A 26,653-nucleotide genomic window follows, 5' to 3' on the forward strand; every position below is an offset into this window, starting at 1 on the left:
CAAGGACTGGGCATTGGGGGCACTCCAAAGTTTAGAGGCCTGGTAGATACAGAGGAAGCAACAAAACAGCCTGGAAAAGAGCATCCAGAGAGATGGAAGAAGAGAGATGGAAGTCGGGTGAAGAACGTGTTTCAAAGAGGAAAGAAATGATCAACTGTGTCAAATGCCGCTGATAGGTCAAATAAGATTAAATGACCATTGAATTTCACAACACGGAGGTGATCAGTAACTACAAGAGCTATTCCACTGGAATGGTGGAGACAGAAGCCTGATAGGAGTGGGTTCAGTCAATGGAAGGAAAAGAATTAGAGACAATGAGTATAGACAAGTCTTTCGAGGAGTTTTTTTTGTAAAGGTGGAGATTACCCGGCAGAATATGGTAGGAGAGCGTTCCACAGAGAAGAAACGTTTTCTTCAGAAGCGCCAAAGCATGAAAGAGCTTGTCAGGAACTTCAATTAGCTCAGTGATAAGTGAGTAATGGGTTTGGCAGACGAGGCTGTAAGGAAGGCAGAGGCTATCACACTAAGGAATTTGGATTTTATCTTGAAGGTGAAGTAGCATTAATGACATAATCATTTTTACTTTTTATACGTTGGAGGCAAAAGTGACGGTGGGTTAGAAAAAAACTGGGGACAGAGAAAATTAAGGAACCTGAATTTGGGGATGGAGATGCAGAGAGGAGGGCACAGAGAGATAAAGAGAGAAGACATTAGGAAGGTGCACGCACAGGATTCTGTGGTTGCGCAGCGGCGAAAGGCCAGGGGAAGGGAGTTAACTCGCCCGCCTTGCCAGGACAGCCCCCCACCCATAATCCAAAAACTTCCTCTTAGGACTTTCACCACAACTCCCAACTCCAAACTTGGAAATTCTACAATAAATAAACCTTTCCGCGGGTTTCCTTCCCATGTGGCCTCATTTGAAAATTTGAAAACTCCAGAGATTTTCAACATATTAAACCGTTTCACACTGCGTAGTGACATATAAGACAGAATCTTCCTTAAACTAGGAGAACATCCGGGGTTGAAGGCGGGGAGGGGGTACAGGCCGAGACAAGGACGGACAAGCGGTTTTGAAGATACCACCTATCTTTCAGCTTGCCTGGAGTGGCCACAGGTGTGCCCTTCCCTTGAAGGCCCAGGGGAGCGTCTGGTGGTAGATCGCTGATCATCCGCCCCTCACCGCCTCAGTAAGTGGGTGATGACACTTTCGGTCCCCCACTCTTCCCCAACCTCTTAACCTTCCCTCCTAGTCACTTCCGACCCGTTTCCACCTTCCCCGAAACCATTACTGCGCTTCACCCTTGCTCCCTCCTCACCTTAACCCCTTCCTCCAAATCCCGACGCCAGGGTTAGGCGATAGTATCTAGGGAGCCCAGGGCTGTGGAACTGCATCTTGGGACGAGTAGTCCTAGAGAAAAGAAAGCAGCGGAAAACTACAATTCCCAGAAGACACTTCCATTTCCTCCGTTTTCCTCATGAGGCCCCCTCAACCCCACCCCCTTTTAAAGACCCTCTTAGCCACGTCAACTACGGTGGAAAATTCTTTTAAAGACATTTTTAAGTTGCTTAAATCTGCTATTTCAAGAGCGTTCTGAAAGCTAAAGTGAGAAATAAGCCAGGCTACCGGAAGGAGAAATGAGGTCACGACCTGGTCTGGCACGTGGCTGGACAGCCGCTGCGACAGCACTCAGGCACTTGACGTGGCCGCCTAGGAGGCGGGGCCTCCGCGGGGGCCCCGGGAAAGCCCGTGGGCCGGCACGACGCCCTTCTTTTCGGATCCGCCATCTGCGGTGAGTGTGTACTCTCGGCTGTTCTGCGGCCCGCGGCCTGCCGTCGCACCTCCTCTGTCCCCAACGTCACCGTTTCCTCCTTTTCCTCACCCTCAGGTGGCACCGCCGCCAATATGCAGATTTTCGTGAAGACCCTGACGGGGAAGACCATCACTCTCGAGGTACGGGCCAGGCGGTGGGAGAAGTCGCGGCGTGAAGGAGGGGGACCTGAGGCGGGTTTCGGCACGCGCGCTGCTTTCCGCCTTAGAATACGTTTCCGAACCTGGGTTCTAAAACTTGGCCGTAATTGAGCTGGGGATTAGGGCAGGTTTCCGATGCCTAAAGTCCGAATCTGTTGCCTCTGGTGGTTCCCGCCAGGTAGCCGCTGCCGGGGTCGCGAGGCGGGAGGGTAGCGCCCCCCGCAGGTGGGCGCGAGCACGTGTGGCCCGGCCGCCGCCGCCGCCCGGGGCTGGGGGAGGGAGCGTGCGCGCCGGGGAGCCTGTCTCCAGCTGCGTGAGCCAAGGGCTCTACTAGGTAGGTTTCAGCCCCCACCGCCTCGGCTCCCTGATGACTTTCCAACTGAATGGAGCGATTATTCTAGTTCCTGATGGTGTTACCTATACGTTTGCACTTCAAAACTTCTAGGTCGAACCCTCGGATACAATAGAAAATGTAAAGGCCAAGATCCAGGACAAGGAAGGCAAGTTAACATTTTCTGATTCAGAAAAACTAACCTGCAGAGGCCCTGTTAGGCGCTAGACATACCTGCTCTTTGTGGGGTGGGAAGAGGTCAGATTGACAAAAATGCTTTTGGAATAACACAGTAGACAGACGTTTATCAGCGTGGAGCCAAGCTGTAGTACTTTTCACGTGTGTGATTTTGGACGTGTTAGTTAATTTACACATGTATACTTATTTGTAAAGTGGTTAACATGTATTAGGATTAAATGAGATAAACCGTTTAAACATTTACAATTACACTTTCTCTGTAGTAAGAACTCACTGATGGATGTTAGTACCATTTATTTGATTCAAGATTATAAATCTTGAGCAGATATGCTTGTTTTGCAGTCACTTAATTTGTTTGTTCAACTTGTTTCCCATTAGGAATTCCTCCTGACCAGCAAAGACTGATCTTTGCTGGCAAGCAACTGGAAGATGGACGTACTTTGTCTGACTACAACATTCAAAAGGTTTGTTTGGAGGAAAGCAGCCCTTTAAGTATAATTTATTTTTTTATTTTTGCCTGTGTTGGGTCTTTGTCGTGCTACGTGGGCTTTCTCTAGTTGCGGCGAGAGGGGGCTACTCTTCGTTGCGATGCGCGGGCTTCTCATTGCGGTGGCTTCTCTTGTTGCGGAGCATGGGCTCCAGGCATACAGGCTTCAGTAGTTGTGGCGTACGGGCTCAGAAATTGTGGCTCGCGGGCTCTAGAGCACAGGCTCAGTAGTTTTGGCCACGCGCTTAGTTGCTCTGCGGCGTGTGGGATCGTCCTGGACCAGGGCTTGAACCCGTGTCCCCTGCATTGGCAGGTGGATTCTTAACCACTGCGCCACCAGGGAAGTCCCTTAAGTATGAATATTTGTATCTTAATTTGGAAATTTTGACTAATACTCAAAAAGTGGGGAGAATAGCATTAGATTAGCAGATTCCCAGGTGATTGATACACCGACATTTGAGAAGTGCTGCTATAGTCTTCTACGTTTTAGATTTTGCATATTGCATTCCATGGTGTAATTTAATGTGTTCCTTAATCTGTCTATGAACCAAGAGTTTACATAGGAATCAGATACCTCTTTTTTTCTGACTCCCCCATGTGTGGGTGTACTTCCTGTCATATCCAGTTAGAATGTGCATGATGCTGGTTGTCCATTCTCCACGGAGCAGTAGCATTAATGTAACCATTTTTAAAGGCTGTTTTGTTCTCTGTTCAATAACAGGAGTCCACTCTTCATCTTGTGTTGAGACTTCGTGGTGGTGCTAAGAAAAGGAAGAAGAAGTCTTACACCACTCCCAAGAAGAACAAGCATAAGAGAAAGAAGGTTAAGTTGGCTGTCCTGAAATACTATAAGGTGAGCCAAATTATTAAAGATAATTTATCTCTGGTTTCAAACTCTTTAATATAAAAGTTTGGGGTTTTTTCCTGTTTGGTATTTGAATAAGCTCTATATAATGGGGTTTACCTCTAGGTACTTTATTCCAAACTAAGTTTCTGATTTTGAAGTCAGATCTGGGTTCAGGTCTTAACTCTGTCCACTTCTTGCAAGGCTGGGCTTTAAAAACTCTGAACTTTTTTCTTGTAGTAATTATTGGTGAGAATTTGGGGTGCTTCGGTTTGTAAGTACTAAGAAATATCACTGTTGTGTGATTAAAAGGTTAAATACTTTGAGTCATTTAAGCTAGACTTCACAGTATGTTGTAAGATTATCTTAACAGCAAGTTTATGCTTTTTAGGTGGATGAGAATGGCAAAATCAGTCGCCTTCGTCGGGAGTGCCCTTCAGATGAATGTGGTGCTGGAGTTTTTATGGCCAGCCACTTTGACAGACATTATTGTGGCAAATGTTGTCTGACCTATTGTTTCAACAAACCAGAAGACAAGTGATTGTATATTGGTTAATAAAAGATATGAACTAATGAACTACTGTTTAAATGTTGAGTTTTATTTCAGTGATTTTAAAAGTGGGTTTTAAAGATCAAATTGATCGCACTATTTTCTTAGGTAACCTGTACTTGGCAGAATTATGTTGTATTTGATACCAGCTGTCTAGATACAGGTCAGTTTCTTTGTACCTCAGCAGTACTGACTTTTTTTTTTTTTTTTTTGCTGTACGCGGGCCTCTCACTGTTGTGGCCTCTCCCGTTGCGGAGTACAGGCTCCGGACGCGCAGGCTCAGCGGCCATGGCTCATGGGCCCACCTGCTCCGCAGCTTGTGGGATCTTCCCGGACCGGGGCACAAACCAGTGTCCCCTGCATTGGCAGGTGGACTCTCAACCACTGCACCACCAGGGAAGCCCCCAGTACTGACATTTTTGACTGATAATTTTTGGTTGTAGGGACTTTGCTGTATATCACAGGGTGATGAACAGTATCCCTGGTCTGTACCCACTTGCTGCCAGTAGCACACTACCCCTCCCCACAACCAAAAGTATCCAGACATTGCCAAATGACCCCTAGGGGTGGGGAGGAACCTCCGCCACCCCCAGATTGAGAAACATTGGTTTGTGTGAATTGGTATTATAACCTTGCCTAAAAAGAAGCTACAATGTATTGACCTTGCTTCCTACAAAGGAAGTTTAAAGGCGGCAGAGCTCGCAAGTTACCAGTTAAAAAATTCATCTGCATATGGCTGATTCACTTTGTTTTACAACAGAAGCTAACAGTATCGTGAAGCAATTATACAACAATAAAGATCTGTTTAAAAAAAAAAAATCACCCAAAGTCCTTTAATGTTGAGTGTGAACTCCTCTTTGGAATTTTAAGTTCTGAGGTTTGCTCATTGGTACTGCTGACACTGAAAAATAATGGTTTCACAGTATTTGACTGGTACCATATTTTATCTATGGAGCGTAGTTCAGGGAGGCTTGCTTCTTGATATCAATGAACTAAAGTAAACACTTGAAGTTTATTAAACTGATTATTAGATTCACTGATACACCAATAATTAACAATTCCCTTTAGCCATATTCTTTCCCTACTCCAGGATTTCTACTTGGACGCGTCCTTAAATAAGGTTTCCTAATTCTGTAGCATTTTGACAGTTAACACCTGTTAATGCTCGGCAGAACTTTCTGACCAGTAGTGAGTGGTGAATTATTACCTTTAGTAAGACGAAACTAGTTGCTCTGTAATAAAGCAAAACATTTAATTATTTACATTTTTAATACAATTTTAAAATCCTGGATCCCAAGAAGTCTTGGCTAGAACTTCCTTTTCTTCATAACAGACAATATCATCTCCCACTTTAAATTCTATCTTTTCTTCATCCAAACTAAGACCACAATCCATTCCAGTTTTGATGACTGAAATATCATCTTTATGGTGTTTCAGTGAGATTAATGAGCCTTAAAAAAGAGAAAAAAACTTATGGTTCATATAACTCAAATAAGTACCCAACAAGTGCAGTTGTAGTCTGGTGTTAAAAGGAAAAAATTACACTGAAATTCTTAGATTTTACAGTCCTGTCATGTTAAAAGATGGACGAAATACCAGGGAAACCAAAGAAAAATGAAGTTTGCTATAAACAAGATGTGATTTGTAGCGAAAAGTACTGTCTCCCTTTTCAAAGGTTAACACTTTACAGGGGATAGGGGTTATACTCAGGACTTGAATGAGTTACTCCAGGATGAAGACGATGCAGGCACAAGCTTGTTAAGAAAGGATGAAAATATAATGATGTGGATCCAAGTGTAGGAGAGACATGGCTGGAAAGGTAGTTTGGGGCCAATTTTTAGAACCTTAGAAAGATTTGGGGACTAACAATCCTGGGAGAGTCATTAGGACTGGAGGCCAGATATGAGTTAGCAAGAAGTGGCCTGAACTAGGATTATGGGAATGAAAGATTTCAGTTACCCAGGATCATCAGGTTTTGGTGACTGGATATGATATTATAGAAAGAGTTTTATGTTGCTTACCCTTCCAAATAACATGTCCATTACGTATTAATTTAAATTTTTTTTGTTTTTCTAACTGTCCCTTTTGGACTCTGCAGCCGGCCACAGGAACTTTTTTCTTCCCTTCTGTTATAGAGAAGGTAGCTAGTATAGAAGCCTCACCTTTAGGAAGAAGAGAACATTAAGTATACAGAAAACAAAAATTCTGAGAAATACATAATTTCTGACTTTAGGCAGAGTAACAGTTAAAGGTGTGAGAAAAATTACAAACTCGTGCAAGAAAGTCCTAATTTTCTCTAACTTAACCAACTTTACTTTCCTGGCCAATATTAGAAATAAAAACATGAAAATCCTTGGGTATTCTTGGAAAAGAAAATCAACAAAACTACATGTGCTTACCAAAAGAATGAAAAATAAATGAAATGTTCACTTTTTTGGATGAATAAAATGCAATAGAAGATGCTATCAGTTGATAAGATTAGTATAATTCCTGTCTGCTCCATGAAAACCTGATTTTCAGTTGTCCCTCAATATATTTTCTTGAATGGACCATACCTTGTTGCCTGATTTATTTTTAATCTCACCATGGGTAATTTATATACACTTAAGAGTACTAATTCTGTGAGTCAGCTTAATTTTTTTTTACTGACTGAAATTTAAAACAAATTCCAATAATGACACGGTACCACACACTATAATGTACCAGTTTTCTAGAATTAGTGTTATTTGGTGCTCTCACTTACCCCTGGAAACCCTCATATGACTCAGTTTTCCAAATTGCTCTTAGCACAAGAACATACAAATCTCTGTGTGATCATGTTAAGTAGGTCAGAAAAGCCTAAAATAAATCTGTACTGTGGACCAAAAATGCAAATACTGAGTCTCATCATGAGGAAACAGACAAATCCAAATTAAAGTACATTCAACAAAATCACTGGCCTATATACACGTCAAAAATGTCACGGTCAAAAGACTGAAGAACCTAATCTGTGATCCTGGACTGAGGGAAAAATATATATTTATAAAGTACATTATATAGGGACAATGAACAAAATTGGAACATGGACTGTGACTTAGATAAGAGTATTAACGTTCAATTTCCTGAGTTTGATACTTGTTGACTTAGATAAGAGTATTAATGTTCAATTTCCTGAGTTTGATACTTGTTCTGCAGTTTTATACGAGAACATTCTTGTGTTTAGGAAATGCAAATATTTACAGGCAAATGAACACAATATCTCAAATTTACTATCAAATGGCCCAGAAAAAAAATGTGTGTGTGTGTGTGTGTGTGTGTGTGTCTGTGTGTTTGAAGGGGGAGGACTAAAACAAATGGGGCAAAATGTAAACAACTGGTGAAGTGGGAGGGAGTTGCTTATACTTCTCCAGTAATTTTTCTGGAAATATAAAACTATCATCAAAATTAAAAGTTAACCAAAAATATCCGGATGTGGGGAGGAAAGAGAAGAGATAAACTGATTCAGTCCATCTGAAATAAATTTAGCCGTTAAACTGGCCAAGGGATATGTTAGAAAAAAATATTTTTAAATGTTTAATATTTAAATGTAAATTTTCTTCTCATGGTGGATTTCTTTGCCAGCTGCTGGACAAAATCAATGGCTCCTTCCACAACACTGTTAATAATGTTTATGCCTCCCATCCCAGTCTACTCTGTATTACAATTAGTGGTTTATGCCTAACTAGAGGGCAAGTTCTTACTGCCTTATTTGCCTTTGTATCCTCACAGCCAAAAGCACAACACCTTGCAGAGGGCAGGTGTTTATAATTCATACGAAGTTACACTGAACCTTTATCTATAGTAGTCATTTTTTTCTAGAACACAGGATATGTGTTGGAACAGTGAACATATTTAAACAGCAAAATACATTTTCCTTAAACTTTGCTTTCAAGTGTTATTTACAGCAGGTTAGATACGAATGTTTAAACATTCAGTGAACACTCACCGATTGTGTGCTCTTCCACAATGCAGGGCAATCTACTGCTCAGTTCCTCCTGCAAATCTTCAATAAGACGGTAAATGATTTTGTGAAGTTTAATTTTTACTCCTTTTTTTGCAGCCGACTGCTGGATAACATTGCCTGCATTCACATTGAAGCCGTATATAACACCTGGAAAGCATAAATACAATAAAGTAGCACAAATATTGCATTAAACAGTTTGTCTTCCAAGCAAAAACTCAAATCTAAATTTTTTGCTTCTATGTAAATTAAAAGTGAGTAGGAGAGGTAAATTCTTTAATTTTTTCTCATGAAAACTAGTTAATTTTTTAAATTAATGAAAGGATTTTATAAATTCTACTGTGGCTTATTAAACAAGGAAGATTTCTTTATGATTTTTAAATCCAATCATTTAAGGAACATTTATTTTAAATGACCATTTATTCATTTATTTTAAATGACCATTATGTGCAAGGCAATATGCTAAACGAAGCTTTCATACCAGAGAAATAAGAAAAAAATGATTAGAACTGAAATACTACATTATTTTAATAACAATTCTGTTATTAATTATAATCTTATAGTCTACAACTTTTGTTGTTTGCTTTTAGATATTCAGCTGGCCAAAAGATATTCAAAAAATACAGATGACCCTTGAGCAACACAGGTGTTAGGGGCACCAATCCTCCATGTAGTTGAAAATCCGAGCATAATTTATGGTTGGCCCTCCATATAATTGCGGTTCCTCCACATCCGAGGAGTTAACCAACCTCGGATCTTGTAGTACACTGTAATATTTACTATTGAAAAAATCCACGTATAAGTGGATCCGCAGTTCAAACCCGTGTTGTTCAAGTGTCAACTGTAGTTACTTAATTGGTAAAGTTCAAGAGTTGTTTAAGAAATGAAAGAAGTTCCATGGAGCTGACCATTTTACCAAAGAACAAATAATGTATTTAACTGCAAATACGTTGGGGGTGTGAAAAAAAATTTATGCAAATGGCTTAATCAGGAGAAAAACAGAACCACCTTGAAAGTCTTATTATCATTAAGAAATCATTCAATGCATCATACTATCTGCATTAATAGAAAAGTCAGTGCCCATAAAATACTTTGAAATAACCAACGTTATTGAAAACATCTTTTCAGTAGTAGAGGTAACATCTAATTCTAATCAAGTTAGGTCATGAAGTACCCCCTTCCTAAATGATTCATTAATCACTCAATAACACTGGTGCTTTGCCTAGATGTTAAACCTAGTTAAAGCGACAGTCATGCAGTCATGAGTCCCCTTTCCATGTATCGTAAGTTTGACTCACAAACAGTCCCCTTGTCTTCAAGGCATATAAAGCTAAAAAGAGCTTTTGATTTAAGAAAAATATAATTTGTAAAATTATAAGTAAACAAAAATAGGCAACCAAAAGTAAAAGATGAAGGAAAGTACTGAGTAGGCTGATTGCAGATTAAAGAGCATTCAAAAAGTCTAAATGAAAGAGAGAGAGAGAGAGAACCAAGCCTGGGTTGGGGGGGAACCTGGAAGTGGTGAGGAGGCAGTAATGGTACATTCAAGAAATACTACTGGGCTTGAAATAGTTCCCCAAAGTTTCAGTACAACAATGACAGCCACAGTGGAGCTGTGGCTGCAATACTGCACATCCCATTTGCCCTCAATCACTAGCTGAGACTGAACTGCAACAGGAAGGGGGATACCGATGGGGGTAAAATGTCAGGTGTGACTAGCCCAGCAAGAAAAGACAGAAGCAAATGGTTCAGAGTATGCTCTAGGGAACACAGTTAAACAAACAGGAAATGGAATCCTCACCATGAAATGTTTCAGCAAGGTTAACATCATTTTCACTAATATCACCCACACCAGAATGTACTAACTCTAGTTCACACTCATGTGAAGCATCATAGGTATCCATAATGTTCAAAATGGCCTCTACGGAACCGTCAACATCACCTAAATGCAGCAAAAGTTTAAAATTATTGGTGATAGGAGTTAGAAATTAACAGACACAAAAATGACAATAATCTATTTAAAGCAATAATAGGAATAGCATTTACCACAAAATCCACTTTTCTTTAGGTTTAGCATTATAAATATCTACTTAACTGAATAAAGTATAAAGAACCAAATGTACATTTACAACAAAATCCACTAGATAAATGTTTACTAAGGAAATCTCCCCCAGTGAGGGGGTGGGCAAAAAGGGTGAAGAGGGTCAAAAGGTACAAACTTCCAGTTATAAAGTAAATATGTCATGGGAATATAATATGCAGCACAGTGACTATAGTTAATAGCACTGTAGTGCATATTTGAAAGTTGCTAAGAGAGTAGATATTAAAAGTGCTCATCACAAGAAAAAAAAATTTTATAACTAAGGATGGTGACAGATGTTAACTAGACTTATTATGGTGATCATTTCACCATATATGCAAATACTGAATCATTATGGAACTAATATAATGTTACATGTCAAGTATATCTCAATTTTTTAAAAATCCCCCCCAAAATACTGAAATCATTTTGGCTTAAATTTAATGGCCCAAATTAATTGTGAGAATGACGAAATACATATATTCCTAAAATGAGATGTAAAGTAAAATCTTTTAAAAGTCACCTTTAATAATTATAGGAAGTACATTTGAATCTCCTCCTGCTTTTTCTTTTGGCTTTAAGGGTTGCTGCTGTTTTTTTATTTTGTACTTTATAAATGACCTCGCCTTCCAGTGCAAAGTGCCATACTTCTCGCGGGCTTTCCGATGTGCTTCTTGGTGTTCCTTTCGTTTTTCTTCTATTAATTCCAGATCCTCTTTATTTTTCTCCTGTTCTTGCTCATACTTCCTCCAGTGAACAACTTCACGTGCCCTTGGCTTTATTGGGGAAAAAAAAAAAAAAAGGGAATTATTTAACTAAATAGAAACCAGTAACTGCTGGTTTTTTTCCTCCACTATGAAATTAGCCTAGCTCATATATGAAACCACTAATTTTAAAGTTTTAAGAAACTTACAAAACTTTTATATGGAGGCTTTGTGTAAATTTGAAATTATTTAAAAATCTTATCTCAAATTTTAAAAGCCAAATTTTACAGCCAAACTCTAAAATGACATCACTAGCCCCCCCTCACAGCCCGTTATAGTACTGAATTATTTATTACTTATTTGGTATAACATTATAGATTGATATTTTAAATCATTATATCATATCTACTGTAGAGGAATTAAGCTTGATATACCTCAGATTCTACTTCAAGAATTTCATCTCCTGCAGAAGGGAAGTCTCTCCAGCCTATAATTCCCACTGGCATGCTGGGACAGGCCTCATTGATTACTTTGTCATTTTCATCAAACATTAAGCGTACTTTTGCCCAACTCTTTCCAGCAACCAGAATGGAGCCTTTTCTCAAAGTTCCTCTTTGAATTATAGCTGTAGTAACAGGACTAATATGAAAATAAAAGTATATACTCTTAATGCCATAATCATGATGTAATGGCACTTTCTCAGTAAAGATATCTTTATGAGATTAAAAAATATATAATTTGAACACACAGGGTTAATTCCACCACTTCTCAACTTCTCAAACAGTTTTTCATACTATAAAGACATTTCTTCAAAATTACAAGCTAAATGTCCATCAATGGAAGAATGGATAAAGAACATGCAGTATATATGTATAACGGAATATTATAAAACCTTAAAAAAAGAAAATCCTGTCACATGCTAGAATACGGATGAACCTCCTGGACGAACATATGCTAAATGAAATAAGCCAGTCAAAAAGGACAATATTACATGATTCCACTCATATGAAGTATCTAAAGTAGTCAAAATCATGGAAACAACTACTGAAAGATAGCTGCCAAAGGCTGGGTGGAGGAGGGCGGGGAAATTAGTGCTTCATGGGTACAGAGTTTGTTTTGCAAGATGAAAAAGTTCTAGAGATCTGTTGCACAACAATATGAATATACTTAATACTACTAAACTGTACGTTTCAAAATGGTTAAGATGGTAAATTTAATATTATGCAATTTTTACAATTAAAGAAAAAAGAAAACAAAAAACATCTCTTGTAAGGTTATGGTAGTGAAGGGTGCAGACAGCTAAGTGTTCTGACAGAATCCTAATCTCCTTTCTATAATTTGTTAAGCAGTGAAAAGACCTCTTTTGCTAATAGGGAGGGAAATTAAAGAAGAGAACACTATTCCAACAATCTTACTATATATTAATGGGTAAGAACATAAAGAATTTAGAAACCCTAAAATGCAACAATTGCCATTTTATTCCAAGTTATGTTAGTCTATAAGGCTTTAGCAATTCAGTTAAGTCAGTGGGGAGAAAAAAAGACACCAAGCAAATTGAACTACTAAGTCACCTAAATATGACTACTAAATGTATACACATATTTGCTAAGATCTACTGATAACTGCATGTTTGTGTTCTGTGTGCCAGTGCAATAAAATACTTCTTATTTTTATTTAAAAAAAATATACATGTTTTGGCTGCACCGCAGTGGCATGCAGAACTTCCCCAACCAGGCGTCGAACCTGTGTCCCCTGCAGTGGAAGCGTGGAGTCTTAACCACTGGACTGCCAGGGAAATCCATATTTTTTAAAACAAATGCTTTGAAAATATTGTTCAGGGACTAACAATAATGTGCAATAAACATAAGATACTGTTATATAATCAAGTCACAAAAACAATGAAAATTATTAGAAAGCAACCATTTTAACAGACCTACCCTCTTCCTTTGTCTGTGAAAGATTCTATTACTGTTCCTTCAACTGGACCAGTAGGGTCTGCTTTCAATTCTAACATTTCTGCAAGAGCAATTGTTGCCTCTGCCAAAGCCATCATGTTATCGCCCTTTAATAACAAAAAACCTGTTAATATACATTAATAACTAATATCTGTAAATGTAAATACCAGGATCAGAAAGCCAAATAATTCTCGACAGTTACACTTTTCTCTTTAAGCATTAAAAACATAAATTACACAATACTACGAGACTAGATATCGATTACAGGAAAAAAATCTGTAAAACATACAGACACATGGAGGCTAAACGATACACTACTTAATAACCAAGAGATCACTGAAGAAATCAAAGAGGAAATAAAAAAATACCTAGAAACATATGACAATGAAAACACGACAAACCAAAACCTATGGGATGCAGCAAAGCAGTTCTAAGAGGGAAGTTTATAGCAATACAATCTTACCTCAAGACACAAGAAACATCTCAAATAAACAACCTAACCTTACACCTAAAGCAACTAGAGAAAGAAAAACAAAAAAACCCCAAAGTTAGCAGAAGGAAAGAAACCATAAAGATCAGAAATAAATGAAAACGAAATGAAGGAAAAAATAGCAAAGATCAATAAAACTAAAAGCTGGTTTTTTGAGAAGATAAACAAAATTGATAAACCATTAGCCACCTCATCAAGAAAAAAAAGGAGAGGGCTTCCCTGGTGGCGCAGTGGTTGAGAGTCCGCCTGCTGATGCAGGGGACACGGGTTCGTGCACCAGTCCGCTAAGATCCCACATGCCATGGAGCAGCTGGGCCTGTGAGCCATGGCCGCTGAGCCGCACATCTGGAGCCTGTGCTCCGCAACAGGAGAGGCCACAAGAGTGAGAGGCCCGTGTACCGCCAAAAAAAAAAGACTCAAATCAATAGAATTAGAAATGAAAAAGCAGAAGAAAGAACTAACACTGCAGAAATACAAAGGATCATGAGAGATTACTATAAGCAACTATATGCCAATAAAATGGACAACCTGGAAGAAATGGACAAATTCTTAGAAATGCGCAACTTTCCAAGACTGAAACAGGAAGAAATAGAAAATATAAACAGAGCAATCAAAAGCACTGAAATTGAGACTGTGATTAAAAATCTTCCAAGAAACAAAAGCTCAGGATCATATGGCTTCACAGGCGAATTCTATCAAACATTTAGAGATGAACTAACTCCTATCCTTCTCAAACTCTTCCAAAATATAGCAGAGGGAGGAACACTCCCAAAATCATTCTACAAGGCTATCACCCTGATACCAAAACCAGACAAAGATGTTACAAAGAAAGAAAACTACAGGCCAATATCACTGATGAACATAGATGCAAAAATCCTCAACAAAATACTAGCAAACAGAATCCAACAGCACATTAAAAGGATCATACACCATGATCAAGTGGGGTTTATCCCAGGAATGCAAGGATTCTTCAATACACGCAAATCAATCAATGTGATACACCATATTAACAAACTGAAGAAGAAAAACCATATGATCAACTCAATAGATGCAGACAAAGCTTTTGACAAAATTCAACACCCATTTAAGATAAAAACCTTCCAGAGGGTAGGCATAGAGGGAACTTTCCTCAACATAACAAAGGCCATATATGACAAACCCACAGCCAAAATCGTCCTCAATGGTGAAAAACTGAAAGCATTTCCACTAAGATCAGGAACAAGACAAGGCTGCCCAGTCTCACTGCCATTATTCAACATAGTTTTGGAAGTTTTAGTCACAGCAATAGGAGAAGAAAAAGAAATAAAAGAAATCCAAATCGGAAAAGAAGAAGTAAAGCTGTCACTGTTTGCAGATGACATGATACTATACATAGAGAATCCTACAGATGCTACCAGAAAACTACTAGAGGTAATCAATGAATTTGGTAAAGTAGCAGGATACAATATTAATGCACAGAAAATTCTTGAGTTCCTATACACTAATGATGAAAAATCTGAAAGAAAAATTAAGGAAACACTACCATTTACCACTGAAACAAAAAGAATAAAATAGCTAGGAATAAGCCTACTTAAGGAGATAAAAAACCTGTATGCAGAAAACTATAAGACACTGATGAAAGAAATTAAAGATGATACAAACAGATGGAGAGATATACCATGTTCTTGGATTGGAAGAATCAACATTGTGAAAATGACTTTACTACCCAAAGCAACCTACAGATTCAATGCAATCCCTATCAAACTACCAATGGCATTTTTCATAGAACTACAACAAAAAATTTCACAATTTGTATGGAAACACAAAAGACCCCGAATAGCCAAAGCAATCTTGAGAAAGAAAAATGGAGCTGGAGGTATCAGGCTCCCAGACTTCAGACTATACTACAAAGCTACAGTAATCAAGACAGTATGGCATTGGCACAAAAACATAAATACCGATCAATGGAACAGGATAGAAAGCCCAGAGATAAACCCACGCACAAATGGTCACCCTATCTTTGATAAAGGAGGCAAGAATATACAATGGAGAAAAGACAGCCTCTTCAATAAGTAGTACTGGGAAAACTGGACAGCTACCTGTAAAAGAATGAAATTAGAACACTCCCTAACACCATACACAAAAATAAACTCTAAATGGATTAAAGACCTAAATGTAATGCCAGACACTATACAACTCTTAGAGGAAAACATAGGCAGAACACTCTATGACATAAATCACAGCAAGATCCTTTTTGACTCACCTCCTAGAGAAATGGAAATAAAAACAAAAATAAACAAATGGGACTTAATGAAACTTAAAAGCTTTTGCACAGCTAAGGAAACCATAAACAAGATGAAAAGACAACCCTCAGAATGGGAGAAAATATTTGCAAATGAAGCAACTGACAAAGGATTAATCGCCAAAATTTACAAGCAGTTCATGCAGCTCAGTATCAAATAAACAAACAACCCAATCCAAAAATGGGCAGAAGACCTAAATAGACATTTCTCCAAGAAGATATACATATTGCCAACAAACACATGAAAGAATGCTCAACATCATTAATCATTAGAGAAACACAAGTCAAAACTACAATGAGGTATCACCTCACACCGGTCAGAATGGCCATCATCAAAAAATGTACAAGAATAAATGCTGGAGAGGGTGTGGAGAAAAGGGAACCCTCTTGCACTGTTGGTGGGAATGTAAATTGACACAGCCACTATGGAGAACAGTATGGAGGTTCCTTAAAAAACTAAATGTAGAACTACCATATGACCCAGCAATCCCACTACTGGGCATATACCCTGAGAAAACCATTGTTCAAAGAGTCATGTCCCACAATGTTCACTGCAGCTGTATTTACAATAGCCAGGACATGGAAGCAACCTAAGTGTCCACAGACAGATGAACAGATGAAGAAGATGTGGCACAGTTACACAATGGAATATTACTCAGCCATAAAAAGAAACGAAACTGAGTTATTTGTAGTGAGGTGGATGGACCTAGAGTCTGTCATACAGAGTGAAGTAAGTCAGAAAGAGAAAAACAAATACCGTATGCTAACACATATATATGGAATCTAAAAAAAGAAAGAAAAAATGGTTATGAAGAACCTAGGGGCGGGACAGGAATAAAGATGCATACGTAGAGAACGGACTTGAGGATACGGGGAGGGGGAAGGGTAAGCTGGGACAAAGTAAGAGTGGCATGGACTTATATACACTACCAAATGTAAAACTGATAGCTAGTGGGAAGCTGCCGCATAGTACAGGGAGATCAGCTCGGTGCTTTGTGACCACCTAGAGGGCTGGGATAGGGAGGGTGGGAGGGAGATGCAAGAGGGAGGAGATATGGGGATATATGTATAGCTGATTCACTTTGTTATAAAGCAGAAACTAACACACCATTGTAAAGCAATTATACTCTAATAAAGATGTTTAAAAAAAACCCCAAAACATGAATTACCCTATTTGACAGGAGGAAAGAAGGGAGGGAGGAAGGGAGGGAGGGAAGAAGAGATAAGCAAGAAAATCTGACCCAGGGACTGATCTTGCAACGAACAGTGGCTATACATATATAGATAGATATTATATATACATAATATATATATTATCCATTTATCTATCTATCTATCTATATATTTTTAAGAATATCTACTAGAGTCCGTTAATACCCTTTTTTTTTGCGGTACACGGGCCTCTCACTGTTGTGGCCTCTCCCGTTGCGGAGTACGCACAGGCCCAGCGGCCATGGCTCACGGGCCTAGCCGCTCCGCGGCATGTGGGATCTTCCCGGACCGGGGCACGAACCCACGTCCCCTGCATCGGCAGGCGGACTCTCAACCACTGTGCCACCAGGGAAGCCCTGTTAATACCCTTTTATAAACACATGCTCCTTTCACCCTCTGTCCTCCACCTGTCTCTACAATTGTGTTTTCTTCCTCTCACTTTCTTTACAGTGCTACATTACAATTGAAGTTCTATCCAATTGAACAAGCTTTCACTGATTTCATCTGATCCACTCAAGAATCCTGTAAAATAAGTAAATCAAACACTACTTACTCTTATTAAATAAATAAGGAGAAAAAGCACTGACTAGACCCAAACTATAACCTATACTCTGCAACTACCCAGCTGTACAACCTTGGAAAATCAGTTCACCTCCTGGATCACCTTTCCTCAACTGTAAAATGAAGGAGCTAGATTAGATGATTCTTTCACCTTTAATGATCTATGTCTACTATGCTTTCTAAGTCTCCAAGATCATGCAGCTGATTAACGGGTGATGGAACTGGAACTGATAGACAAGGGATTTTTCCATTCTCCATGTCAGCTAAGAGCTTGCTCACAATTGTTACAATATAAAGCAACAGAAACAACTGTAACAAAACAAACTAAACACTTTTCGTACCCATCTACTTATTCCTAGTATTTATTCCAATTTACAAAATGCTGCTCTGAAAAGTAGAGCTGGGGTTGTTTCTTTGCATGAAGAGTTTTCTATTCTTCATCAGAAAAGAAGGCCTCATCTTACTTCCCTGCCACTCTCTTACCTCCATTCCCAGGATTCATCTTTGCCATGCCTCCAAATTTGCCTAAGCAGCTTTACATCTATCTATCTACTCATCTAATATCTGGGCAGAAAAGGTGGTCATGTCTTCAAACGTTCTAATCTTGCCATCTGGTTTTCACATCGTAGTAACAATCAAGGTATAGTAGAAAGAAGACAAGTAAGGTGGCATTTTATGAGTTTCAGAGAAAAAGAGGCATAATTTTACTATTAACAGAGGCATAACTTCTAATCATCTTGGAGGTAACAAATTTAGGAAAAGTAAAGATAAAATGAGACTTAATTGGAGGAAGGTGGCCAAATAAAGTACAATTTCTTCATCGAATGATCAGAAGAAAAAAAGTCCATATTACGAGTAAACCATGGAATATGGTAAGAATGGACAAAAAAGGAAATTTTTACTTAGCAGCAACCTGTATAGGACAAGAGAATTGGAAAATGCTATCACAAAGCAGGTACTGAGCTTCCTTGGTGTATTTTATCCAGAAGAGAATAATTGGTAATTTAAAAGAAAATGGAATTCATCATAAATAACATTATAAAACTTACAGCAATTTAGTTCACAGAAACACTGAGTCAATCAATAACAAACTGAACCCAAATATTTCAACACTGTATTAGTAAAAAGTTTTATTTGTTTAAATTTCGCTTAAATGCCCCAAGACCTATTCTATAGTTTTTCACTTTAAAAACAAGCACTTTTTATTACCAACTGAATTTCGTTTCTGCTTAAAAGTCTTTATCCCACTATTATCCTATCCCCACATCATTCACCACTTATTCTCCTCATTCTAAGTACCTCGTAGTAAGAAAAGAATAGGTAAACCTGACCCCTCTGGATTGATGACTAATCTTTCTGAGCCTAATTTCTAATCTGCTAAACTAGGATAATGATACCAGCTTCGCCTAGTTCTCAGAGAATTTTTAAACAACAACAGAAATTATGGATGTCAAAATGTTCTCTAGGTATAAGGCACTATGTGCATGATGTGTAGCACTCCCATCTGAACACACTGTCTCTGAGGTGCCCGCACTTACCGTGAGTGCAGAAACATGCACTGCTTGAACGTCGCCTCCATAATCCTCACATACCACATCATAAGCTAGCAGTTCTTTTTTCACTTTCTCAGGATCAGCCTCAGCTTTGTCACATTTGTTTATGGCAAGGACAATAGGAACTGAAAGAGACAGAGTTAAGAAGAGTGCATATGATGACACTTCAACTCCAGGTATTCACAATGAAAGATGCCAACGTTTTCTGGCCTTCTCTTGACCCAGCGGATGTATTTATCTAACAAAAGACCTAAAAAGACCCACTTTACACCCACCTACTCTGCTTTATACACATGAAGGATTCCAGATGAGAGATGTCAAAACTGCAATTATAAGATTCTGTATTAAGAATACGCAATTATTATTAAAAAACAAAAACAAAACACACAACAGTACTTAGGGTAGAGAAAGGACTATCCTTAAATCTGAAAGCAAGATCAGCAACTGCACTAGAGATAATCTCCAGAAAAAAAAAATCAAGAGAAGATTCTAATTCTAATACCACTAGATCATTTGCCTCTTCTTTCCAGGAGTTCCCTGTTAAAACCCAACATCTCACCCTGGGGTGAAACTAAGTACCATTATTGTAAACTTTCTTTTAGGATTTACAGCAACTCTTTCTTCATACACACTTAGCTGAGTGACTGACACAAAGTAGATTCTCAATAAATGTTTACTTAATGAATGAACCAAATAATCTTATAATCTACTTGTCATTACTAAACATACCCTTTCATTAGAGAACTCACACAAAATTCTAGGAGATAATTCTCTGATTGAGTTTCACCAACTCTGCAATTTTCTCAGGTATCAAAGGAATAGAAATTGAAAATAGACACGAAAGAGCTATGCAATCCACAGCCTATTATTATGAAAAAGTACATTCTATATCGATCAGCTGGAACTTAACAGGCTCCAAGAGAACAGGTACAGAAAGCATGATGTAAGGAATTCATCGTATCTCAACCAACTGCTTTGTTACAGGGTCCCTGACAGATTTACCATTCTTATTTTTATTATATTCCCTAGGATCATTAAGAACATAGCCCATTCCACAAAGGTAGTTTTGAGGAATTAAAAAATAAAGAGAGGAACACAAGCTAGAAGACCGGATTCCAAATGCAGGCATGTTGCAAATTAACTGTAACTGAGGAAGTTCCCGCCACCCTCTGGGTCTTAGTTTTCATGTTGTGAGATGAAAAAAACACTGGACTAGATCAATGATTGTCAACCCTTTCTTTTTTTTCTTGCCAACAAACCGAGGGGAATATGATGCATTCCTTCAGGTACATTTTCTCAAGACAACAGTATTTTCTCAGTGGGTGTAGGGTCATATCACAATAAGAATGAATGTACAAAGTATGTGTGTGGGGTTTATTATTACAATTTTTTTTTCTTGGCCACGCCACGTGGCTTGCAAGATCTTAGTTCCCCAACCAGGGATTGAACTCATGCCCTCGGCAGTGAAAGTGTGCACTCCTAACCACTGGACTGCCAGGGAATTCCCTATTATTACAATTTTTAAATGAAGAAATAACGGAGAATATAGCCAAGTATTTTCCAAAAGTTTCGATTTTATACCTTTGACCAAATAAGAACTTATTTAAAGCAGATGAGGGAAAAGTCTCTTTTAGAGAAGAATTCCAGATAATAAATGAATAAGGAATAACAATTAGAATATCACCACTTTGTAACTCCTAATGAATTGAGGTGATGGGTACATAGGGGTTCATTATTCTAGGCTTACTTTTATAGCTGTTAAACATTAAAACGTTTTTTAAAAAGTCATTTGAGACTGTTAAATTGTCACACCATGCCAAGTAAGTAAACAGTAGAGGAAGGAATATACTTGTGGTCACAAGTCCCAAGTTGAATCCTGCTATACTCTTCTTAGTAGTTAATGTCTTTGGGAAAACAATTCAACTTTCTTTGCACCTTACCTGTAGAACAGGTATAATAATTCTGGGATTGCCAGGAAGATTAAATGAGCGACATGTAAAAACAGTGACTTTGTAGTAGATCCTTTAAAAAAAAGAAAGCAACTTCCTTCCTGATACATGTAAGTCAGCCACACAGTACCTTGAGCATCTTTGGCATGCTGAATGGATTCTATGGTTTGTTTCATCACTCCATCATCTGCAGCTACAACCAATATGATAATGTCAGTGACCTGAGCACCTCTGGCTCTCATTGCTGAGAAAGCAGCATGTCCTGGAGTATCAAGAAAGGTTATCTTTTCCCCAGAAGGCAGAGAAACTGTGGAAACAGAAATCCAAGAACTCTAAGCACTCAAATATATACTTCATTAATATAAAGGAATATACATGACCTATCAACACAATCAATAATTCTTCAAAATAATTTTATTCTTTCCATTAACCTTAATCAGAACAATGCATTTGGATCACTCCACAATGAAAAGTGATAACATACCAGTGAGACCTTTAGGGTTTTCTTTTCATGTAATAATTTCAAACTAAAACTCAACCTATTTCTAGAATATAACTATTTTCATAAATGTACCAACTGGAATATATTCTGGAGAAAAAAACAGACTGATAGTTGTCTAGGCAGCCACTCCTGCATTAGCAAACACCAGCTGCACAACTGTCTTGAGCAACAGAGGCAATTTAGTACACAGTTAGAAACTCAGGATTTGAGTTCAACAGCCTTGGGTTTAAATGCTGGCTTTGCCACTTTACTAGCTGTGTACTTTGAGCAAGTAACTCAACCTAAACAAGCCTCAGCCTCCTTATATGTATGTAGGAATACTAATACCTACCTCATGATGTTGCGAAGATAAAAAAAGATAAAGCATATAAGGTGCTCAGAACAGTGCTGGGCACATGCTAGGCGTTCAGCAAATGACAGCTGTTACTCAATTATGAGTGGTAACATTATGACAACCTAGCATTGAAGAGTCTTAGGCTCATTAAACCAAACTAAGAATGAGCTAGAATACAAAAGGTATAACTTTCTTCTTATACACTGTACAAAATAACCTTTATTAACCACCAGCTCTACATTTCATCAAACCAATGGCTTTAGGCTTTAGCCTTTCTTTTACTTTAAATTCATATATTTCATACGGTGACACTATTTTAAGAAAATAATATGTGGGGTTCCCAAGCACATTGTAAGGTGATCTGTGTTCATACCAAGAAAGGCACCAATGTGCTGAGTGATGCCTCCAGCTTCCATTGCTGCCACTTGAGTTTTTCGCAGTTTGTCAAGTAACGTCGTTTTTCCATGATCAACATGGCCCATTATAGTAACAACTGGGGACCTTGGTATTAATAAAGCTGGATCTGCCTGGGGCCTACAATTAACAGCAAAGGAGTTTCATTTCTTAAATATCAGAAACACTTTATAGCCAGTGAACTGATCTGCAGTAATCTCTGTGAACTACCATTAACAATAAAACCCAACATTTAGCTTTGATTAGACGTAACTATTTTCCTCTCTATACATACAATGACTTATGATAAAATAATAATGACTGCCCACCTACTGTAGGCATCTTCATAACAGTGAGCAAAACTGAAAAAAATTTTAAAATTCAGGATCAATATATACACTCAGCAAACTAAGAAAAATAACTCTTAGAGTTTTATAATCTACTTTTTGATACTTTAAGCACTTTGAAGAAAAGTTTAACCTATACTCACACATCATTTTAATTGCAAAAGGAATTTTACGGCAAATGTTTCCATTAAAAAGTGTGAATAAAACAATGTGGTCTCCTTCCCCCAATTTATACAGTTAAGTTTTACCTTTTTACAGCATCTTTACTTTCTCTGACTTTGTCCTGTTTTAATTTGCTCCATTTTAACTTCATCCCTGACTTCTTTATCACTTCTTTGATCCAGACTTCATCTAAATGTGAGTGTGCTTCTAGTGAATCTATGTCAACAGCAGTGTTCAATAAAGATTCATATACACAATCTGGGTGAAACAAGATAAAACCTTTTAGGATCACAAATTAAATGTTCCAGAAAGTGACCTCTATTGATAAACATCTATATAAACAATACACTCAATGAGAGGAATAACTATATAAGCTATCCGTTTCTCTAATGTTAACGAATCACAAAAAAGTTGAAAAGAAAATAATCTTTAAAATATGATACAGGGAGTTCCCTGGCGGCCCAGTGGTTAATATTTTGCCTACCAATGCAGGGAGCGCGGGTTTGATTCCTGGTCGGGGAGTTAAAATCCCACATGCCTCGAGGCCGAAAAACCAAAACATAAAACAGAAGCAACATTGTAACAAATCCAATAAAGACTTTAAAAATGGTCCACATCAAAAAAAAAAAAGGAAAAAAATATGATACATTTAATTAATTGATATTTCTGCATATTCATAAATATTTGAATATTTACCATGTACCTTATGAACTACTTGAGCAATTAATAAAACATTAAATTGCATGTCAATTCTCATTATTCAAGGTAATTATGTTCTATAAACTCACTGGGAACAGTGAATTAGCAAATACTGAATCATTGCTCTGAAGGGAAATACAGGGTTACGTTCCTTCAGCCTCTGGTCACAACATTTTCATCAGCTATATCTTGTTTTATGTGTTTTTGTTTAAAGACATCTTACTCAATATATGTTGTTGATTCATTAACGTTATACTCACAGTCAACAGCACTATACTATAACTAATGCCTCAATAAAGCTTATCTAACACATGTATTTTCTCTGTAAGGCACATTACAGCCTTCTTGTAGTTAGTAACACTAAACAGCACTTCAGCACCATGCTGAGGGGCCATTTTAAACAGCGAAATCACCAAAAAAAAGCACAAAAATGAGAAAAACATGGCACTAAATAAACCACAAAAATGACACTTGTTTACAGTATGAGAGGAGAGAAGGCAGAGTGTTGCCTTGTTTGAACCTCACTAGTAATGCGTGATCAGGTCAGGCAACTCAAATTTTTCACCGCTCTGTGCATGTCCAGGAATGACTACAAAAGCATTTCAAGTATCAATTTTGGGGCTACAAATACATTTTAGGGAATTCGCCAATTCAGAATCCCCAAATAATAAGGATTGACTATATTTACATATGTATATACATAAATATATGCACACACACACATACAGTATCACAGAATACATGTACACACTATTTATGTATCTATTTAGGATGCCCAAAAAGTAGCAAAACATAGGAAAAATAATTACTTGTTGTTTTCATTTTATTTAATGTGCTTTAATTCCAGTCATATTTTCCTGTGGGTAATAAATAAAGTATCAGTGGTGATAATGAAATAACTAGTTTTATGCTTCCAGACTTTCAGTCACCCTATAAATATATATTTTGAGAGACAGATATAAAAGAAAGGCATCTTCAAACACGCAGAATATTACACTAAAAGAACTTCCTATTCAGTAGTGTGCTGGTAAATGTTTACTCTGAGGCTCCTAAAAAAAAGTCCTGATTTATAGCACTTTCCAATTTCCATGGTACAAATACCCGCCACCAGGGGTGCCCAACCCCCTGTTAGGAACCAGGACGCACAGCAGGAAGTGAGCGGCTGGGGAGTGAGCAAAGCTTCATTTATATTTACAGCTGCTCCCCATGCTTGCATTACCACCTGAGCTGCGCCTCCTGTCAGATGAGCGGTGGCATTAGATTCTCATAGGAGCACGAACCCTATTGTACACTGCACATGCAAGGGATCTAGGCTGCAGGCTCCTTATGACAATCTGATGCCTGATGGTCTGAGGTGGAGCTGAGGCAGTGATGCTAGCACTGGGGAGCGGCTGCAAATACAGATTATCATTAGCAGAGAGGTTTGACTACACAGAGACCATAATAAACCAACTGCTTGCAGACTCAATTCAAAACCCTATCAGTGAGTGGCAAGTGAAAACAAGCTCAGGACTCCCACTGATTCTGCATTATGGTGAGCTGTATAAATATTTCATTATATATTACAGTGTAATAATAATAGAAACAAAGTGCACAATAAATGCGCTTGAATCATCCTGAAACCATCATCCCCCCAACCTTACCCCCCCCCGTCAGTGGAAAAATTGTCTTCCACAAAACCAGTCCCTGGTGCCAAAAAGGTTGGGGGCTGCTGTCCCCCACCATGTCTGACTTCAAGCCACCAATATGAAGTCACGAACACAGAGATGAAAAGAGATGTGAAGCAGCACACTATTAAATAGTATTTCCACCATATAGGTACAATAAACGTAAATAACCTCAAGATCATAGATTAACAGTAAAATGCAGTAAAATAATTAAGAAGTGAAAATATTAATGAGTATTTATTACCTCCATTTATGACTTAATTTTTTAAATGGTTGTGTTTACACCAGCTCACATAATTCCTTATAATTTAGCAATAGGCTCACAAACTGGTACAAGCCAGCCTCAGCACCTCACTGATCCTACTCCATAATAATGCCAAGAAATGCTTTCTTGTGTATTTCCCTACCACATTTTCCCCCAAGAAAACACATTTTAAATTAGGAGTATGGCACTATTGATACTATGTATAAAATAGACAACTAATGAGAACATACTCTATAGCACAGGGAAATCTACTTAAGGCACTGTGGTGCCCTAAATGGAAAGGAAATCCAAATAAGAGGGGATAAATCTATATGTATAGCTGATTCATTTTGCTGTACAGTAGAAACTAACACAGCATTATAAAGCAACTATGCTTCAATAAAAATTAACTTAAAAAAATAAAAATAAAACATAAATAAATTAGGAGTATGGGATTAACATATACACACTACTATATATAAAATAGATAATCAACAAGGACCTAATGTATAGCACAGGAAACTACTCAATATTCTGTAATAACCTATATGAGAAAAGAATGTGGAAAAGAATGGATATATGTATATGTATAACTGAATCACTATGCTGTACATCTGAAACTAACACAGCATTGTAGATCAATTATACTGTAATATAAAATAAAAATTAAATTAAAAAAAGAATGCTACAACATAAATTTCCTATATGGATATGCTCTCAGAAAACAATAAAACTCTAAACATAAAAATTATAATGAGTACAATTCTGTTTCTAATAATGCTAAAAATCCTTAATAATCCAGTAACTATAGTTTTCTAATATGTTATCCTAAACTTTTGAGAGGTAGATTATACATAGGGATAATCTTTTTCCCTCTACATTAAATGCATATAGTATCAACATATTATTTTATCTTTATCCAAGACTTAAATATTTACATGCAGAAAAGTACCCAAAGCATTTTAACCAGAAATATTACATCAATCTTCTTTTTTGGCTGCACTGCACAGCTTGCAGGATCTTAGTTCCCCCACCAGGGATTGAACCCACACCCCTGGCAGTGAAAGCGCAGAGTCCTGACCACTGGACCGCCAGGGAATTCCCACATCAAGTTATTTTAACTGAGCCGGGGCAGGGGGCTTAGGATGTATGTATGTTGCTA

The 26,653-nt window shown here is 37.9% G+C and overlaps 3 protein-coding genes across 9 annotated transcripts in view; 1 reads left to right on the forward strand and 2 right to left on the reverse strand.

The window, feature by feature from the left end:
• Nucleotides 1-1,431, reverse strand: part of CLHC1 (clathrin heavy chain linker domain containing 1) — a 44,319-nt gene extending 42,888 nt beyond the window's left edge. Inside the window, exon 1 of the mRNA XM_027131686.1 lies at nucleotides 1,317-1,431. The gene's annotated coding sequence lies outside the window, so the exon portion shown is untranslated. The remainder of the gene's footprint in view (nucleotides 1-1,316) is intronic.
• Nucleotides 1,432-1,734: 303 nt separating this feature from the next.
• On the forward strand, nucleotides 1,735-4,418 carry RPS27A (ribosomal protein S27a). Its single transcript, XM_027131688.1, has 6 exons — nucleotides 1,735-1,790; nucleotides 1,887-1,951; nucleotides 2,415-2,469; nucleotides 2,877-2,962; nucleotides 3,707-3,838; nucleotides 4,221-4,418. Exons 2-6 carry the CDS (start codon nucleotides 1,904-1,906, stop codon nucleotides 4,368-4,370), a joined length of 471 nt encoding a protein of 156 aa, XP_026987489.1. The 5' UTR covers nucleotides 1,735-1,790; nucleotides 1,887-1,903; the 3' UTR covers nucleotides 4,371-4,418.
• Nucleotides 4,419-5,610: 1,192 nt separating this feature from the next.
• Nucleotides 5,611-26,653, reverse strand: part of MTIF2 (mitochondrial translational initiation factor 2) — a 42,563-nt gene continuing 21,520 nt past the window's right edge. For 6 of the 7 annotated variants that reach the window (XM_027131708.1, XM_027131713.1, XM_027131709.1 and 3 more), the window contains 11 exons: nucleotides 22,968-23,139; nucleotides 22,353-22,513; nucleotides 21,274-21,450; nucleotides 19,180-19,319; nucleotides 13,080-13,204; nucleotides 11,577-11,781; nucleotides 10,962-11,214; nucleotides 10,160-10,300; nucleotides 8,344-8,508; nucleotides 6,401-6,541; nucleotides 5,611-5,830 (listed from right to left, as the gene is read on the reverse strand). In XM_027131708.1, the coding sequence (XP_026987509.1) occupies nucleotides 5,658-5,830; nucleotides 6,401-6,541; nucleotides 8,344-8,508; nucleotides 10,160-10,300; nucleotides 10,962-11,214; nucleotides 11,577-11,781; nucleotides 13,080-13,204; nucleotides 19,180-19,319; nucleotides 21,274-21,450; nucleotides 22,353-22,513; nucleotides 22,968-23,139 (1,853 nt within the window). In that variant the 3' untranslated portion in view covers nucleotides 5,611-5,657. Of the gene's footprint in view, nucleotides 5,831-6,400; nucleotides 6,542-8,343; nucleotides 8,509-10,159; nucleotides 10,301-10,961; nucleotides 11,215-11,576; nucleotides 11,782-13,079; nucleotides 13,205-19,179; nucleotides 19,320-21,273; nucleotides 21,451-22,352; nucleotides 22,514-22,967; nucleotides 23,140-26,653 lie in introns of those variants that run through there. The other variant, XM_027131714.1, reaches the window with a different exon arrangement.

This window comes from Aethalodelphis obliquidens, unplaced genomic scaffold, assembly GCF_003676395.1.
Source record: "Aethalodelphis obliquidens isolate GAN/ISIS:26980383/991018 unplaced genomic scaffold, ASM367639v1 scaffold40, whole genome shotgun sequence".
Lineage (NCBI taxonomy): Eukaryota > Metazoa > Chordata > Mammalia > Artiodactyla > Delphinidae > Aethalodelphis > Aethalodelphis obliquidens.